A 16,356-nucleotide genomic window follows, 5' to 3' on the forward strand; every position below is an offset into this window, starting at 1 on the left:
TGATCATGCCCTTCCCTTACTCATTTATTTCCTGCTAAAATGAGAACAAACCCCTGAAGCCTAGCACGTGAGACCCCTATGATATGGCCCAGTGAACTACCCCAAATCTGTTCTCAATTCTGTTTAAACACCACCGTTTTTCTTTTTTAAAAAATATTTTATTTATTTATTCATGAGAGACACAGAGAGAGGCAGAGACACAGGCAGAGGGAGAAGCAGGCTCCTCACAGGGACTCATCCCTAAACTGGGATCACATCCTGAGCCAAAGGCAGATGCTCAACTGTTGAACCACCCAGGTGTCCCCACCATCATTTTTTTTCCTGTTTCTTTGCTAACGCTCTGGACGTGGACTTGTATGCACTACCTGCGTCTGTCTGATGAAATTGTAGCTGTGCTGCAAGACTCATCTGGAGCCCTACCTTCTCTCTGAGGCCATTCTGGATTCCTATACCTGGATATGACGTCTTCCACTGACCTCCAGAACACTTCTACCTTGCTTGTGGTATTTTACTTGTTCATGCTTTTTGACTTCTCTTCACCATAGGCTGAATGTCCCCTTAATGCCATGGGCTTTTGCAGCATCAAGCCCAGAGACAGCCCTTTGTCTTCTGCAGTAAATGCCTCACGCCGAAAACAAACCTGCCCAGTCATGCTTCCCTTAGTCTACTAAACTATCTGCTTCCTTAAGCTTCTGCTGGGCGTCACCCTTCCCAAAAACAAAGTTGCACAGAAAAGCAAAGCTCTCAGTGAAAGGCATGCTCACACTGACACAAAATTCTGTTAGAAAAGGGTCCCCGCATATCACCATCTTCATTAGACCTGGTCTATTTGCTATTTTCATGAATCCCAGGAAACTCTCTTAGTTGAAATCACAAAATCACAAGTTGATTTTGCTTACCTGACTCCCAGGCCCTCGGGGAGCAGTCATTGCTCTTCTGGTATAGAAATACCTTCCACAGGCAAGTGAATCATTGGGGATATCTAAAATTCCTCTTCTTTCTCATTCAGGGGTTAGTTTCCTGCCTCAGTCAGGGGCTAGACAGAAACAGAACTGAGATTGAAAATTCAGGTGAGCTTTTGTAAACAGAGAAACAGAGGTCCACTGAGCATCTTAAAATGAGTCTACAGTTCTTAAATATTTGATTAGTTTATAGTTTGTAATATTACCATCTTAGTATCAAAGTACAGTTCTTAAATATATATGAGTATATATCTATGCCTATGTATAGTATCCATCTTCTAGTTTATGAGGTTTAATTTTAGGTTGAATGAGGCTGGAAATACAGTTTTAGCATCATATGGGAGCTCACATTGGCAACACCACTTGCAAAGCATAATTTTTCCAGAAAGTTAGAAACATGACTCTCATACAAATAGAAAAAAAACCCAAAAACAACAGAAGTCAATGACTTTATTAGATTCAATTAATGAAGAAACCAATAAGATGTTAGGACTGATTTAAAAGAAAATTAAAGGCTCAGAGATTTGTAGCTGGTCCAATGAATGCAGAAATAAATTTGCTAATAAATGTAGAACCGGTTCAGGTCCTGCTAGGCAATACTCTTGCAATGCTACCTAGGCAACACCCTTGCAATGCTACAGAACAAGAATCACTTGTATCCCTGTCGGGGGTTTCTACAAGTTAACCTCTATTCTCATACAGTTGCAAAATAGTAAGAGGTACCCAGCCCTGGAAATCAGATGACCCCCAGGTAGTATAGCTACTAGATGACATCCAGCTCTTTTTTAAATTTCATTTTATAAGTAATCTCTGCACCCAGTGTGGGGCTTGAACTCATGACTCCGAGATCAAGAGTCACACGCTCCACTGCTTGAGCCAGCCAGGCACCCCAACAACATCCAGCTGTAAACAGAAAAGGTACTCCGTATGCTCTGTGACCGATTTCCAAATTCTACATATTTGCTTTTGACATTATTAACCCAGAGAGGCACGGAAACAAACCAATTTGCTTTTTTTGTGACACATCTGTAATTAGGTATGTGGAAGTGGACCACTCATCAGCAGTGTTTCATCATGGGCTCTGGGGTCAGACTGTTTGGGTTCAAATCATGATTCCATCACCTACCAGGCAAATGACTTAACCTGTCACTTGGATTCACTGCAGCAAAAGAGGCTTTTAAGTAATAGTACTTCTAGGTCTTTGTCATGACGATTATATCACTACTCCTAAGAAAGGGTTAATTATTCTACCAAAGCCTTAATTCTGACATTAAAACATTTTGAGAAATAACCTGTCTTATGCCTTGTTAAGAAGGGATTGGTCTTACATTTTAAAGCAGAAACCAAAATAACTACATCATCAAAATGAGCCAATTAGTCAACTAATTTAATAATAATTAAACTTAAGAGATTACAGTAAATTCTAGATGTGTCAAGAGGATAATTTACTTTCAACTTTGACGTTGAAGGAACAACAATAAAAAAACTGTATGAGTCAGGGGCGGCAGGAAATTAATCTCTGTTGAGTTAAGATGTTCCAGGCATTGTGCTTACACATATTCATTACATGTCAACAAATGAGTGTTTTCAGAAGGAGAATAGTCTTTTTTCTCCCCCTCTCTAAGGGCAGATGTACAAAATAAAAAGCAGTAAGGGAAAAATAACCCAAAGAAAATTATGCTAAGGCCTTAGAAAGTGGGTTTATCACACAAGTCAAACGCAAAAGCAGAAAGCAGGGGTTGGAAGAACAGTTCGGCTTTAATCATTTATTCTGCACAACAAAAAACACATTAAATATTCTCTTCATTTTAAATTGTATTTACCAACATGTTGGAAATATGATGCGCTGGGAATACATGTCCTTTCACTATGCGTTGTTATTTTTACTTTGCCCACAAAATGCTGAGGAAAATACTGAATAAATACACATTTTATTAAAAACACACTCACAGACAACTCCTGTTACAAATTGATATAAATCAGTTATGTCTCCCTCCCATCCAAATTTTGGCTTACATACATTCCCTTAAATCAAAAAACAGCAGTGGTGTGGTTTACCAAAAACCTGTGGATATAGACGGTTAAGTCCTGAAGTTTGGAATTGGACAGGAAGTAGCAATAAACCAAAATAGAAAGCAAAATAATGAAGAAAAATGACAACTCACGTTGAAGTCTGGATACATTTTAATATATTTAAGACTGAGAAAAGAAGTTTCCTAAACTGTTGGTTTTTAAAAGGACATTTCTAGGCTAATGAGCAACAAAAGAGAAGAGAATTTCCCTAAAGAAGTTTTCTGAGCCAAAGCAAAATCAAATTATGCCTGAAAAACAAAAGCAAAGACTAATGATGTCTGTCTCACCCACTTCTTCGGATTTGCTTCAGTGTAGACTTTCCTGCTGAAGGCCATTTATTAATTCTATGTTCTGTTATCTCAACACAACCAAATCTAGACTTAACCCTCTGTGTCCCAATGGGTTGATGAATGGGACAATTATCTTCAGTCCCTTATGAGCAGGGAAATGGCATTTTGGATCTACTCAAACATACAGCCTCCTAACCCCAGACTGAAGAAGTGGCAACGTCTTGCCAAAAGGACATTATTTAAATGGCTGCTATTAATACATAAAATGATTTCTTGCATAATTTTTTTTTAAAAATCAAGAGGCACTATGATTTAAACAAACAAGGTTGAAAATGATTTCTCTCAGCTTTCATACACTCTGATTTTTATGCAAACAAACTTGGTAAAATAGAGTAAAGCTGATCTCAGGCTTTTAAAAAAGGTTTTTAAAAAAGCTAAGCATGAATTCATAAGTAAATGGGATGTTTACTATTCTGAAAGAAAAAAGGCAAAGGTAACTATGATGCTAGGCAATAAAGTGATACATTAATTTTGCGAATTCATGCATTAGTTCCTTTGCCAAAGATTCTTAGATTATAAAAATGTGTGAAAGAATTTGGTAAAAGTCAGTACATAATGGTTCTATTGAAGGTTTTTCACCATTGACGACAGCTTAAAATAGATTTATTTAGTTGGAAGGGGAAGTGGTGGTGAGAGCCTTGTGTCTATAATGAGCATTTTCAAGTTCATTAGAGACTACTATTCATAATTCAAATACACAACGAAACAGCTCATCTGTCTTTCAAATGTCCAGTACGTACAACAGCAAATAACAGAATCCAAGAGAGAGAGACACCGGCTCTCTAAATACAATTAAGACTGTATTCTATGTTGTACGAGATGACAAGGGCTGTTTAAAATGGTGGCCTTATGAATACAGCTTATTTCTGAAAGCTTAAATTGGAGTGGAACCCATATAAACAAATGTGCTATGTTCCGATTTGCCTTTTCTTGTAATGCAAGAACAATATAAGGCAGGTAGAATTATGCAAGAAAAAACAGAAACCATATACCACAAGCAGAAGTGCTACAATAGGATGAAGAAAAATGGTGATAACCATCTCCTTTGGAGGTGTAACGTCATTTTTAATGTACTTTTCTCCCCGACTGGACTCTTAAATCAGTACATACAGAAGTGAAAATTAACATATGTACCCGACATCTCGTTTTCTAGTCTCCAGCTTATCTTTTTAACCTTCGGACAAAATTTAGTAGCCCTACCTTTTAATCTAATGTAAGCTAATTTTTGTTTCCTGTCCTCTTCCCAATTCCTCAGATCACTGTACAGAGATCCATATAACAACACGGTTCCCTGATATCTCTCAACTCATTCTTGCGGTGCCCTGTATAGAGTTTGAAATCCACATCTACTTTAGCAGTATTAACGTAGGCTAACATACCGAGAGAGCAGGAAGTCAACACGAGAGGTTCAGCTTGGAGAGGTTGGTTGAAAGAACTTCCGTGAAGGTGAAGACCATTTTGTGTTATGTGGTCCAGTGTCACTCTGAGTTCCAACACCGTGATGAATAAAAACATGGTTGATGCGGAGGAAAATGTGTAACTGTGCACGGTATGGTTAGCGGGGCTGATGTCTATATTCGCATCAGCTCTTGAGGTAGAAAATTTACTACTCATTACTAGATAGGAAAATAATACCTACGTCAACAATGTTGAAATAAAAAAGTTTAAAAACTGCACAAAGATGCTATGAAGGTCCCTGTATGTACACTTCGGTAAAAAGCTAACCTAACTCAGTTGGAAGGTTTGAGAGGGAGATGGTTTTGTGAGTTTTTATATATGTCTATATTTCTCTAGAATTCTTATCTATTCTATGCATTGATCTTCCATTTACTTTTTTAATTACTTATCTTGACTCCAGGAAGGAAAACCAAATCTTAAAGACTTGGTGGGCCATTCACTTGCTTGTATGGGAGTCCTCACACAGATGCAAGGAGGCGCTCTGCACAGGGGCACGAGATAGAGTGGGGGGCACTGAGAGGTGAGCTTAGGCTGCTTGGGGAGAAGATCTGGTGCTGGTGGTCTCAGGGCGTGTGAAGAGAGGCTCAGGAAAGAGAAAGTCTCAAGAGACTCTAGCCATTTGGCGGGCTCAGAGGTCTCAGATTTAGGAGGTTAAATATTTGGAAACTGAGCGTTCTAAGGACTCCTTCACTTTAACACCATCAAATTCTGCAAAGAGATAATTCATTACATGTCTAAAAACGACTGGCTTTGCACAATTGAGCCACAGTGCATGTTACATACACTCAGGGGATTAGGACGTTAACTGGCGATGTGTAGAGGTGGCTGTTTTACAAAAGCAGTAGGAAGTCCCGAGGAATTTGTGTTAGGGGTAGAAAGGCGGACGAACGTGCTTGAGGGCAATGCAGGAAGAAGTGGTGAGGGAGAGCAGAGGGGTGTTCTTCTGTGTTTTGGGGCCCCTCTGAAGAAAGATGGTAAGAACGTGACCTTGTGTTTTATTGGTTTGCGTTAGAAACATAAACTTCTGCCTGTTTCAAGAGTGGCCTTCTATCAACACCTGTGGACACCTCACCTGCTCCAGACCCACCTCACTTAAGAACCAAGCGTGCTGACCCTGGCCTGGACAGCACAGGGAGCCAGGAGGGCGGGCACGGCAGAGTAAATACAGGGCCTGAATGCAGAGTTCCGGGACGAATCTTGGCCTCTGGGCCACAGAGCCAGGAAACAGATGGCACAGCCGTTCAGCGCTGGAAGACAACGAAATTCTGAGACGATCATTAATTGCGACCTATAGGTGCAGGCAAAGAGCAGCTGGGAAGCCCAGTCACGGGACCAGGAGATGGCCGTCTCACGGTTCATTTCCTCATTTTCCCCTTTGACAGGACCTCTGCATAGGAGGTGTGGATGAAGTCATAGAGCTGCTTGGCATTGCCCGCGTTGCCCAGAACACCCGCCAGCTGGTCCTGCGACAGGCTGGCCAGTTCTGCGATGTTCTTTACATGATGCATCAAGGCACGGCAGTTTTTGGCATTCACCCCTGGCATCTTTAACAAGAAGTCCTGGGGACCAGGGTTATACTTTTCCGACTCGGGGAGTGTTTCAGAATCTGCTGTGACAGCCATGGCCGTGGCCGCATCGGGCTGTGGCTTGTTTTGCTTCAGCTCCTCGAACAGCTCGGCGGTGGCGTGAGGGGATGGGCACCAGAGAATCCGGAGTCTGGGGAAGTGGAGCGTGAGGAGGGTGAGTTTGGAACTGATGTCATTGCTGGAGATCTCTTGGTGGAAGGCGCCCCGGGAAGTGAGGGAGAAGGGCTTCCCGGGGTCAAACTCTATCAGCAGCACCGGGCGCTTGTAGTAGCGGGACATGGAGATGCATTGGCCGTACAGGCGGCCGTTGTTTAAAGAGCCAATCAGATCACTGATGCTCTTGCGCTCCACGCACATTTCCGGGGTCAGAATGTAGTCTCCGACCTCCAGGGTCACGGGCTCGATGTCGATGCCCCGACGGTGGATCAGGGATGGGAGTTCACTACGAAACTCCCGCACGTCCACCACAATTGTTTGCTGTGTCCTGTTCTGCTCCTGGCCGCCTAGGAACAAAAAAGCACCACTATAAGTGATGTCACTGAGGAAGAGCTCACAAAGTTGAATAGAACAATTAAAAGTTTAAAATCTGTAGTTTCTGGGGTGCCTGGGTGGTCCAGTCGGTTAAGCCTTGGACTTGATTTTGGCTCAGGTCATGATCTCAGGGTCCTGGGATCCAGCCTGAATTCGGGCGCCCTACTCAGTGGGGAGCCTGCTTCTCTCTCTCCCTCTGCCCCTTTCCCCTGCTTGCACTCTCCCTAAAATAAGTAAATAAATCTTGAAAAAAAAATGTGTTTCTGTTGTCAGCCTCTGATGCGCGGTAACATAATACCCCATGTTGTTATTCCTCATTTTTCTGTGTTTCAGAAAGGTTTGTTTACAGAGTAAATAAAATAAATTTCTCTTAAAACTAAATAGAGCTGCTAGGAGAGTCATGCTGATTCACAAACATCAGCGTTTGCCATCGCCCTCTCTCTGGTGCGGTCCCTGATGGTTGCACTACCCAAGTTCTACTGACCATCGTACTCCTAATTCCTATGACAGAGTCTGGCATGTACTAGATGCTTAAAAAGGCTTGCTGAGTAAACTGCCTTATAAGCTGTTGTGAAAAATTCTGGAGCCGTTAGCGCTTTTACCGGTGAGTCTGGATGTGGAGAAAAAGGAAGAAGCCAGTAGAACAGAACTTCCCATATTTAAGCGTGCCCAGAACTGCCTGTAAAGCAAATTAAAGGTGGTTCTATACTCAGAATAATGGTGCTGTAAGATGCCGATGTCCTAATCCCCAGGACTGTAAATATGTTACTTTACGTGGCAAAAGCAACACTGCAAATGTGATTAAATTTAGGACCTCAGGATTGGGAGATTTTTCTGGATTATCCAGGTGGGCCCAACGGTCCTCACAAGTGAAAGAGAGAAGCAGGAGGGTCAGAGTCAAAGCCACTGGCTCTGAAGGTGGAGGAATGGGGCTGGGAGCCAAAGAGTGCAGGTACCTCTGGAAACTGGGAAAGGCAGGGATATAGATTCTCTCCTCCAGCCTCCGGGAGGAGCACAGCTGGGGCTCATGCCTTGGTTTTAGCCTAGTGAAACCCATGTGGACTTTGGAATTTTATGACAATAATTATGAGATAAGGAGTGTGTGTTGTGGTGTTAGAGCAGCTGTGGGACAGACTCAGAAGGACAGACTTCTGTAAAGAGCACCTGTGTGGCACCTATAGGCTCAAATCTAGATTCCTCCATTCAGCCTGACGTTCTATATTCTGCATGAAATGTCACCAACCTATCTGAGTTAATAAAGACCTTCTTCAAAAAAAGACCTAGATGCTCTGAGGCCATGTTTCCCAAAGCACGGTCCAGGGACCGCTGACATCAGAAGCTCCGAGATGTGGGCCCTGTTTCAGATCCACTGAATGAGAATTTGCACGGAGTGAGGACTGTGGCTGCATAGCTTTGACAAGCCCCCGAGGCATTCCAGAGGATACTGGACCCAGGAGGCCCGTGGCTCTAACCTGGTCCTCACTAGAGGGGAAGTCAACTCAGTCGTATTGTGTTCCTCTGGCCACTTGGCTGATAGCAGCCGCTGCCATGGAGGGATGAGGTTTCGGGGAGGGGGGGACTGTTTCTGGGTTCCGCTGCACTTGGAATTCAGCAGCTCTTGCTGGCATGCCACGGTTCAGGCGCTGCACGGCAACGAGGGTGCCACGCACCTGGGATGCGAGGAGGTGCCAAGAAGCAGCACACGGGGGCAGGAAGCGAAGTGGGGATGCGCTCCAAACAGCTCCTGTCTAATCTGAGGGAAAACGGCTTCTTCGGGTAAAAATAAGAACCTTGTTGCCATTTATAAAAGTTTCTTGGCAACGGTACATTCTGAATCTCAGCCAACCAACCAGGTTTACAGGCAGCGCTGGAACGTGACCGACTTTGAGGCTGGGGTGCCTAGAACAGGGCCCCCTTATTTCACAGATGAGGAGCCAGGGGTCTGGGAGGGCTGCGTGGTGAGAGAACGGTGGCAGCGCTGGCTCTGGGGATGGGAGTAGGCACCCATTTTTACGAGTTTGTGGAGAGAAACCATACCTCTACAGAGAAGCTCTGGAACCTATCCCCCCTCCCCCGGCCTCTGTCATAGGCACCGGGAGCGCTTGGCTACAGGATGGGACTCACCTGCTTTCCGTGTGTCGGTGGGGGTGCCTGCCACCGCGGAGCCTCTTGCCAGGTCCAGGTTCCCTTCATCCCTGCCTTCCCTTCCCTCTGGGACAACCATGCTTGCCTTTTCCCTGGGGAGGACAACATTTTAAACATTTTTTAAAAAATATTTTATTTATTTATTCATGAGAGACAGAGAGAAAGAGAGAGGCAGAGATACAGGCAGAGGGAGAAGCAGGCTCCAAGAAGGGAGCCCGACGTGGGACTCGATCCTGGGACCCTAGGATCATGACCTGAGCTGAAGGCCGACACTCAACCACTGAGCCACCCAGGCATCTCCATTTTAAATATTTTTTGAACTAATTTCAAAATTCCAGATTTTAATCTTTTATCGATTATAATACAGAAAATGGCCACAAGAGCGTCAAGATGAGAAATGTGTTAGATAAACCTACACAGATGAGCAAGGGTAAAGCAAGGAGGAGGAACTTCTTGGTTAGGTGCTCCTTCCAATTTTCCAGAGTTGTTTATTTTCCATCCTTTATGTCCTTGAAACATATCCTTTGAGACATGAAATAAGCAGGTAAAAAAATGCCACCAAGAGGCTGAGACTTTTTATAAAAATAGGCTAACGTGGTACTGAGCATTAAGAATAATTTAAATTGGGCCGCCTGGGTGGCTCAGCGGTTTAGCACTGCCTTCGGCTCAGGGACTGATCCTGGAGACTGGGGATCGAGTTCCGCATCAGGCTCCCTGCATGGAGCCTGCTTCTCCCTCTGCCTGTGTCTCTGCCTCTTTCTCTCTCTGTGTCTCTCATGAATAAATAAAATCTTAAAAAAAAAAAAAAAAGGTCTCTTCCATTAAAAAAAAAGAAGAATAATTTAAAGCATTTATATTCCAATGTGTTCTGAGTAAATCATTAATAGGAATGGTTAAAGACTAATGATTAAGAAAATCAAAGCATAGATGACAGGACTTCAATTAAAAAAACACCAGGTGGGAGGCCCCATTAAACACTTTCAATTCAAAAGGCAAAATCCACAGTAGGACAAATTTCCCAACGGAGATTTAAACAAACAAACAGATAAATAAATAAATAAAAAAAATCAAGAACTCAGTTTAGGTGATAGAGCAGCATGGATTCCCTCACTCATGGATTTGTCTTAAAAAAACTTTCTGGATTGCTCCTACCCACGGTGCTAGGAGCTCTGGATATACATACATATGGTTACACAGTAATTCCTGTCTTCAAGGTAGCTCAGTATCTCACACCTGGCTCAATCATAATTAAGATTTGTTATCAGGGGCTACAATCATGACAATGTCCTCGATAACCAGAGAGTGAGGAGGCCAGGCTTGCCATGGTCTTATTTGTCAAAACCAGGGAAGTACGTTATCATCAATCCATGAACCAGCAAGCGCTATGTGTCCGACTGGTGCTGGGGTCGGAGGGGAAGAGGGAATGTATGAGGCTGGCTCTCTTCCCTCGTGGGGTATGAAACTGAGTAGGAGAAGCAAGAACAGGCAGGAAACGATGGTGGCACTGCCCAACGGCAGTAACAGAGCCCGGGTTACGGTGACACACAAGGGGGATGGATCCTCAGGACTCACTCATAATTTCAATAAGGGGTTAAAACAGCACAGATTTTCCAAGTAAAGGAAATAAAACCAGATGGATGGATATTCCAACCACCTTGGGTAAACGATGTGTTAGAACAGGGCACTACTCGAAGATACACTAAAGAACAGAAATTACAACTTTGAGTTCTATACTCTAAAACAATATACAAATGCAAAGCTATTTTTAGTATGACATTTGGTAACTAGTTCATGCAAGGGGCCGGGCACGGTTCCAGGTCCAGGTTGCCTCAAGATTCTTAATACGGGCGGCAAGTGGGGCCTGCTGAACAGCCACTCCTTACTGCTCCGTGATACCTCCTAGGCTCCAGTTGAAGACAAGAGGCAAGCTATCCAGACAAGTTCTTGCTCTTCAATTTCTTTTTCTTCAACATTTGGGATTAATATTGGGATCTCTTCCCCCTTTATTTCAATTTACTTTACTGGCTAAGCTACACGTCACACACGGGTGCACCCCTGTTTCCTGATTAATCTGTAGTCTGTGAGAGGCTGAGTAGTCTAGTGGCTTAGAGTATGAATCCGTATTTTGTGGATCTGAATCCTCTGACCAGCCATGTGGCCTTAGACAAGTAGTTTAATGACTCTGTGCCTCAATTTCATCTGTAAAATGGGCATAATAATAAAACCTACCTCAAAAGAGGCACATTAGGAGGATTATCCAATGTATAAGGTACTCAGAACAGTGCCTGGCACATACCAGGCATTATAAAATGTTAGCTGTTATTATAACAGTATGTATAATGCGGTAACCTCATCCTCTAATTATCTGTGACAATGCTGAAAAACCGAAGATTTGTTTCAAATGATTCCACAGTGGTTTCAATTAATATTGTCATACAAAAACAGCTAGTTTACTGTGAAATGTTATAAATTTAACTGCATATTGAATCCGAGAAATAATAAACTCCTGAAATGAAGCCTGGATTGTGAAGCACATGATAGGTCTCCCTAACTGGTAACACAAATGTTTAGTGTAACAGAAATTTGCCATCATTATAAATATTTAGTTCTTTGCTTTCAACAGTTAGCATAATTATCCAAGTCACTCTGTGTGACAGATACAAATTATTAATTAAAAATGCAGATTCTGGGGGAATCCCTAGGTGGCTCAGCAATTTAGTGCCTGCCTTCAGCCCAGGGCGTGATCCTGGGGCCCCGGGATCGAGTCCCACGTCGGGTTCCCTGCATGGGGCCTGCTTCTCCCTCTGTCTGTGTCTCTGCCTCTTTTTCTCTCTCTGTCTCTCATGAATAAATAAATAAAATATTTTTAAAAATGCAGGTTCCTATTTCCACTTAATCTGGAGTACAGAAGTTTCTTATTTTTGCTTCAATGTCTCTAATGATATCTGAATAGCTTGTACAACATGATAATATAGGGAGGAGGTGCTGAACTAGGAATCTTCCTCCAACGGGCATGTATTCTGGTCCTCATGCTAACTCATTTTTGGAATCACAGTTTCTTTTTTTTTTTAGTTTTCTTTTTATGATTTAAGGAATCTCCACATCCAACGTGGGGCTCGAACTCACAAACCTGAGATCAAGAGTCGTGTGCTTCACCTACGGAGCCGGCCAGGCGCCCTGGTGATCACATTTTCTAACTAAGATTCCAAGGAATCTTACCCTTGCCTTTGAAAAGCAGTGACCTCTCCAAAACTATGTATACTCAGAATGTTACTGCCAATTTTTCTACCCAGGGCGCATTTTATTATCAATACTTAGGAGAGTCGTTTTTTTTCCTCTTGTCATCTGTAATCGACTGATCTAGCCCAGGCAAGCTCTCCTTCCACTGCCAGTTTGCCAGATTCATTCCTTTTGGGTTATTTTAAATAGTAGCACTGCTTTTATTCTTACGACATCACCCACGGAGGTCCTGGCAAAAGCACGTTGTCTTCTTCTCACATTAAATTTCTAAGCACAGGCTCGGTGCAAATGCTCTTTCTGCAAAACGCTTCATTTATATTTTCCTTTTCAAAACAAATACTTCTCAAATTCCCCAAGTTTTCTGGGAAAGTAAATGCCTTAAGATTCTAAATGGTGTAACTACCTGGTTGTTGTGTAATATGGGAAGATCTAACTCATAATAAGTAGACGGTCACCATTGAGAGCTAGGAGATTAAGCTGGGCCACAGATAAAATTACATTAAAATCTGATATGGGAATTATCTCATAGACTGAAATGTGGGGGACAGCAGTCCATGTTCCGGATTCTGTTGGTGGTTTCTAGTATATGCCAGGCTTATCCACACGTTGTCACCCAGCCCTTCTGGTGTGGACACTCACTTATATGAAACAGGAGTGGCATGGGGCCGTGGTACCTTGTGACAATCCACTCAAAATACTCTTTTCTAGATGAGGTTCCCCGATGCACTGAAGAAGGCGCAGCCTGGGGCATAAAAACTCACCTACCCAGGTGCCTTCTTCCCCACATCCTAGTAGGCTCTTTTGGCTACAACTCTGCAGGAAAGGCCCAGTCTCCTCAGGATGGCTTCTGGGAGGATGAGCTCTGAATGCTTAGAACATTCTGTCTGAGGCCTGGGGGAGGGGAGGGTCACATGGCACCAGTCTGATCAGATGATTTATGCTCACAACTTGATTTATGGTGAATACCTGTTTTTGCTCTGCAGGGCTGGAGTCTGTCATGTGCGTACTCTGTGGCTATGTGACTGACCCCCAATAAAAACACTGGACCCCAAGGCGCGAGGAAGCCCCCTTGTCGCCAATGCTCAGCAAGTGCTGTCACACCTTGCAGCTGGAAGATGAAGCACATCGGCAGGACTCCACAGGGAGAGGACGCCTGGGAGCTCACGCCTGGGTTTTCCTGGACTTTGCCCCATCGCTTCTTACCCTTTGCTGATTTTAATCTGCATTATTTTGCTGTCATAAACCCAAACTGTGAATGTACCAGTTTTTTTCTGGCTCCTGTGGGCCCTACTAGTGAATCACCGAGCCTGAGGGTGGTCTTGGGGGGCCCTCAACGTGAACACCAGTATCCTAATCTGAGTGATCTCAGTTCTGCATGCTCCTCTGTAACTTGGCGACGGTTAACCGGTGAAGCCTCCTGCAGAGCATGTTTTGTGAAGAGTAAGGGACCTAAGGTTAAGAGGTACTGGCCCACATCCTGTAGCACCAATTCTTTGATTCCATCTCCTTCATATCTGTTGCCTTCTCTCTCTTCTTCAACCTCATCTTGGCTACCGCTGCTTCTCCTGACTTGTTTCCCTGCTCCATCCCTCAGGTGGCTTATCTGTCACTTCTTTCATAAGGCCACCCCGGTCCCCACACTGGCCAGGTCTCTCTGACATGTGCTAGTGTACCCCGTTCTTTCACCTTTGCAGCCAGACTTTGCACATGTCTGCTTTGTGGAACATTCATAGGGACTTAACGTTCACCTTTTCCACTAGAGGATAAGCTTGAGGAGGGTGGGACTTCCGGAAACGCTGTGACTATAGCATTTTATTATTAGCACAGAGCTTGGTGCCTAACAGAAGCTCAGTAAATATCTGTTGACTGTTTAGAGTCTTGGGGGAGTGAAGGTCTTCTCTAGAAGACATAAAGAAGCTCTGAAAGCTTTGGGCAAGAAGAGGCAGGCTGTTTAACACCTGCCTGGTTATCACACTTCTTGAAATATTGTTCCAAAAAACATATATCTAAGGGTGCCTGGGTGGCTCAGTTGGTTAAGCGTCTGCCTTCAGTTCAGGTCATGATCCCGGGGTCCTGGGACGGAGCCCCCAAGTTTGGCTCCCTCTTAGCAAAGGTGGGGGGAGTCTACTTCTCCCTTTCCCTCTGCCCTCCCTTCTGGCTCATGCTCTCTCCCTCAAATAAATAAATAAAATATTTTAAAAAACCCCACCTGTATATACATACATATCCCAGAAAACCATCCCAGAGAGCATTTTAATAGAAAACATTTTCATAGCGTGAAAGGACTGACCACAGGCTAGAAGAATCCATGGCCAAGGCATGGGGTAAAACCAGAAGATACAGGGGGTAGGGGGGGAAGGGTCCTGCCCATGTAACCTGCCAAGCCCCTCCACGGGGACTCAGTGGCACTGATGCAGTAAGCCCCTGGAACGTATGCCCTGGATGAAATGGGGCACGGGGATATTTTAGGTGTACACTGAGAGCCCACAGTCAGTGTTGGAGGAAGGCTGTCTATTTTGAAATTCTGTGTGGAGCCCTGGCAGGCTAACAGCCACTAAAAATGATTTCCGCCCTCTTGTTGCCATTGATACATTACCCACGTCTGAGGCTTGGAAGATTGGTCAGCCCAAGCCGTGTTCTCCTCTGGTCTAGCCATTTCTCTGGCTCAGCTCAAGGATGCCCTGTCTAGCCCCCGCCCTGGCTTTTGAGGTCCCTTAGAGACCATGTGACACATCTTCCCTCACGAGGCTGCCATCTCCTTGACAACACCCCCGGTGCAAGGTTATCAGATTTCTCAAACACCTGCGGGGGTGTAAAAGGTGGCCATCCAGTCTGTGCATATGTCACTTGGAACATTTTCCTTATGTGACACTGGAAAACATTTTCTATTTGGATTCGGAGTATTACCAGACGCTCATCCTAGAAACAGTACACGTACGTTCAGATCAACATCACACCTTCAAAACAGTATTTTCCCAGAGTGATTCTACTGCTGGTGATCTGAACCAGCAGTAGGAGTGGGGGTGGGGGAATGTAAAAGCATTTCCCAGCAAATGGTAAGGCGGTCACCCACCCACAGACAATGGCAATTTTACCAGGAGAAAATAAATCATAATTCCAAAGGAAGGGAGAAAGCTTGTGTGTGTAGGGGAGGGGGGAGATTTAAGAACGTATTTCTTGAGAAAAGGGGTTGCTAAGCTGTATTTCTGGTGTTCTCTGTTACGAGTCTTTACAAGCAGAAAAGCAGTTCTCGCCACGTTTCCAATATTCTGTTAAATCACTGAAGGGCAACTGGAGAAGATGGAAAAGACAAGGAGGGGACAAGAAATGTACATATAGCCCAGGGCTGAATCAGACCACAGGTTTATCTTGAGGTGACCCTCCGAGCCTCCTTCCCTCTCCATCTTTCCTGAGGGCAATTAGGTAGGCCCCCACTCAGAGAAGCCTCTACATCTTGAAAGGCCTCTACGTATTACCTTATGAGTTTCTCAAAAGCTTCCTTTTCCTTCCGCAGGGCAGTGAGATAGCGCTGTTCCTCGGTTGAACCTCCATATATAAGAAAGTAGACCCTGCCAGTTAAAACAGAACTCTTTTAGGCTATAAAAACACAATTTTTTAATCCCTGAAAGGAAGAGCGCAGCATTCAAAATCAGCAATCTACACTGCTCAAATAATAAATATTTGACCAAGAATAAAAGGCTCCATTAATCACGTACCTAAAATTAAGCTGCTGCAACCCCACCTGGTAAAAGTCTCATTACCACATTTTTTTCCTCCTTTACCGAAAGGAGGAATAGAGTTTAGGTAAACACTGAAATATAACTAGAGGGATAGAATAATTCTTGCTTCGTGACTATAAACAAATCAGAAAACACAAAATCTCAGCGGCTTCTCTTTTTTTTCAGTTTTTTCTTTACACCTCTGCCAAACGATCATTTGCAAAGTTGGATAGTAGTTATAAAACGCAGATTGTGTAAAGTTCACATTAGTGAGAAATAAACAAATGAAATC

General features: G+C 43.8%; 1 protein-coding gene across 1 annotated transcript in view; it reads right to left on the reverse strand.

Moving 5' to 3' along the window:
• Nucleotides 1-2,713: 2,713 nt before the first annotated feature.
• Nucleotides 2,714-16,356, reverse strand: part of ERCC4 (ERCC excision repair 4, endonuclease catalytic subunit) — a 33,205-nt gene continuing 19,562 nt past the window's right edge. The window contains exons 9-11 of the mRNA XM_041749470.1: nucleotides 15,822-15,914; nucleotides 9,085-9,197; nucleotides 2,714-6,932 (exon numbers count right to left, since the gene is read on the reverse strand). Of these exons, the coding sequence (XP_041605404.1) occupies nucleotides 6,199-6,932; nucleotides 9,085-9,197; nucleotides 15,822-15,914 (940 nt within the window). The 3' untranslated portion in view covers nucleotides 2,714-6,198. The remainder of the gene's footprint in view (nucleotides 6,933-9,084; nucleotides 9,198-15,821; nucleotides 15,915-16,356) is intronic.

This window comes from Vulpes lagopus, chromosome 3 (assembly GCF_018345385.1).
Source record: "Vulpes lagopus strain Blue_001 chromosome 3, ASM1834538v1, whole genome shotgun sequence".
Lineage (NCBI taxonomy): Eukaryota > Metazoa > Chordata > Mammalia > Carnivora > Canidae > Vulpes > Vulpes lagopus.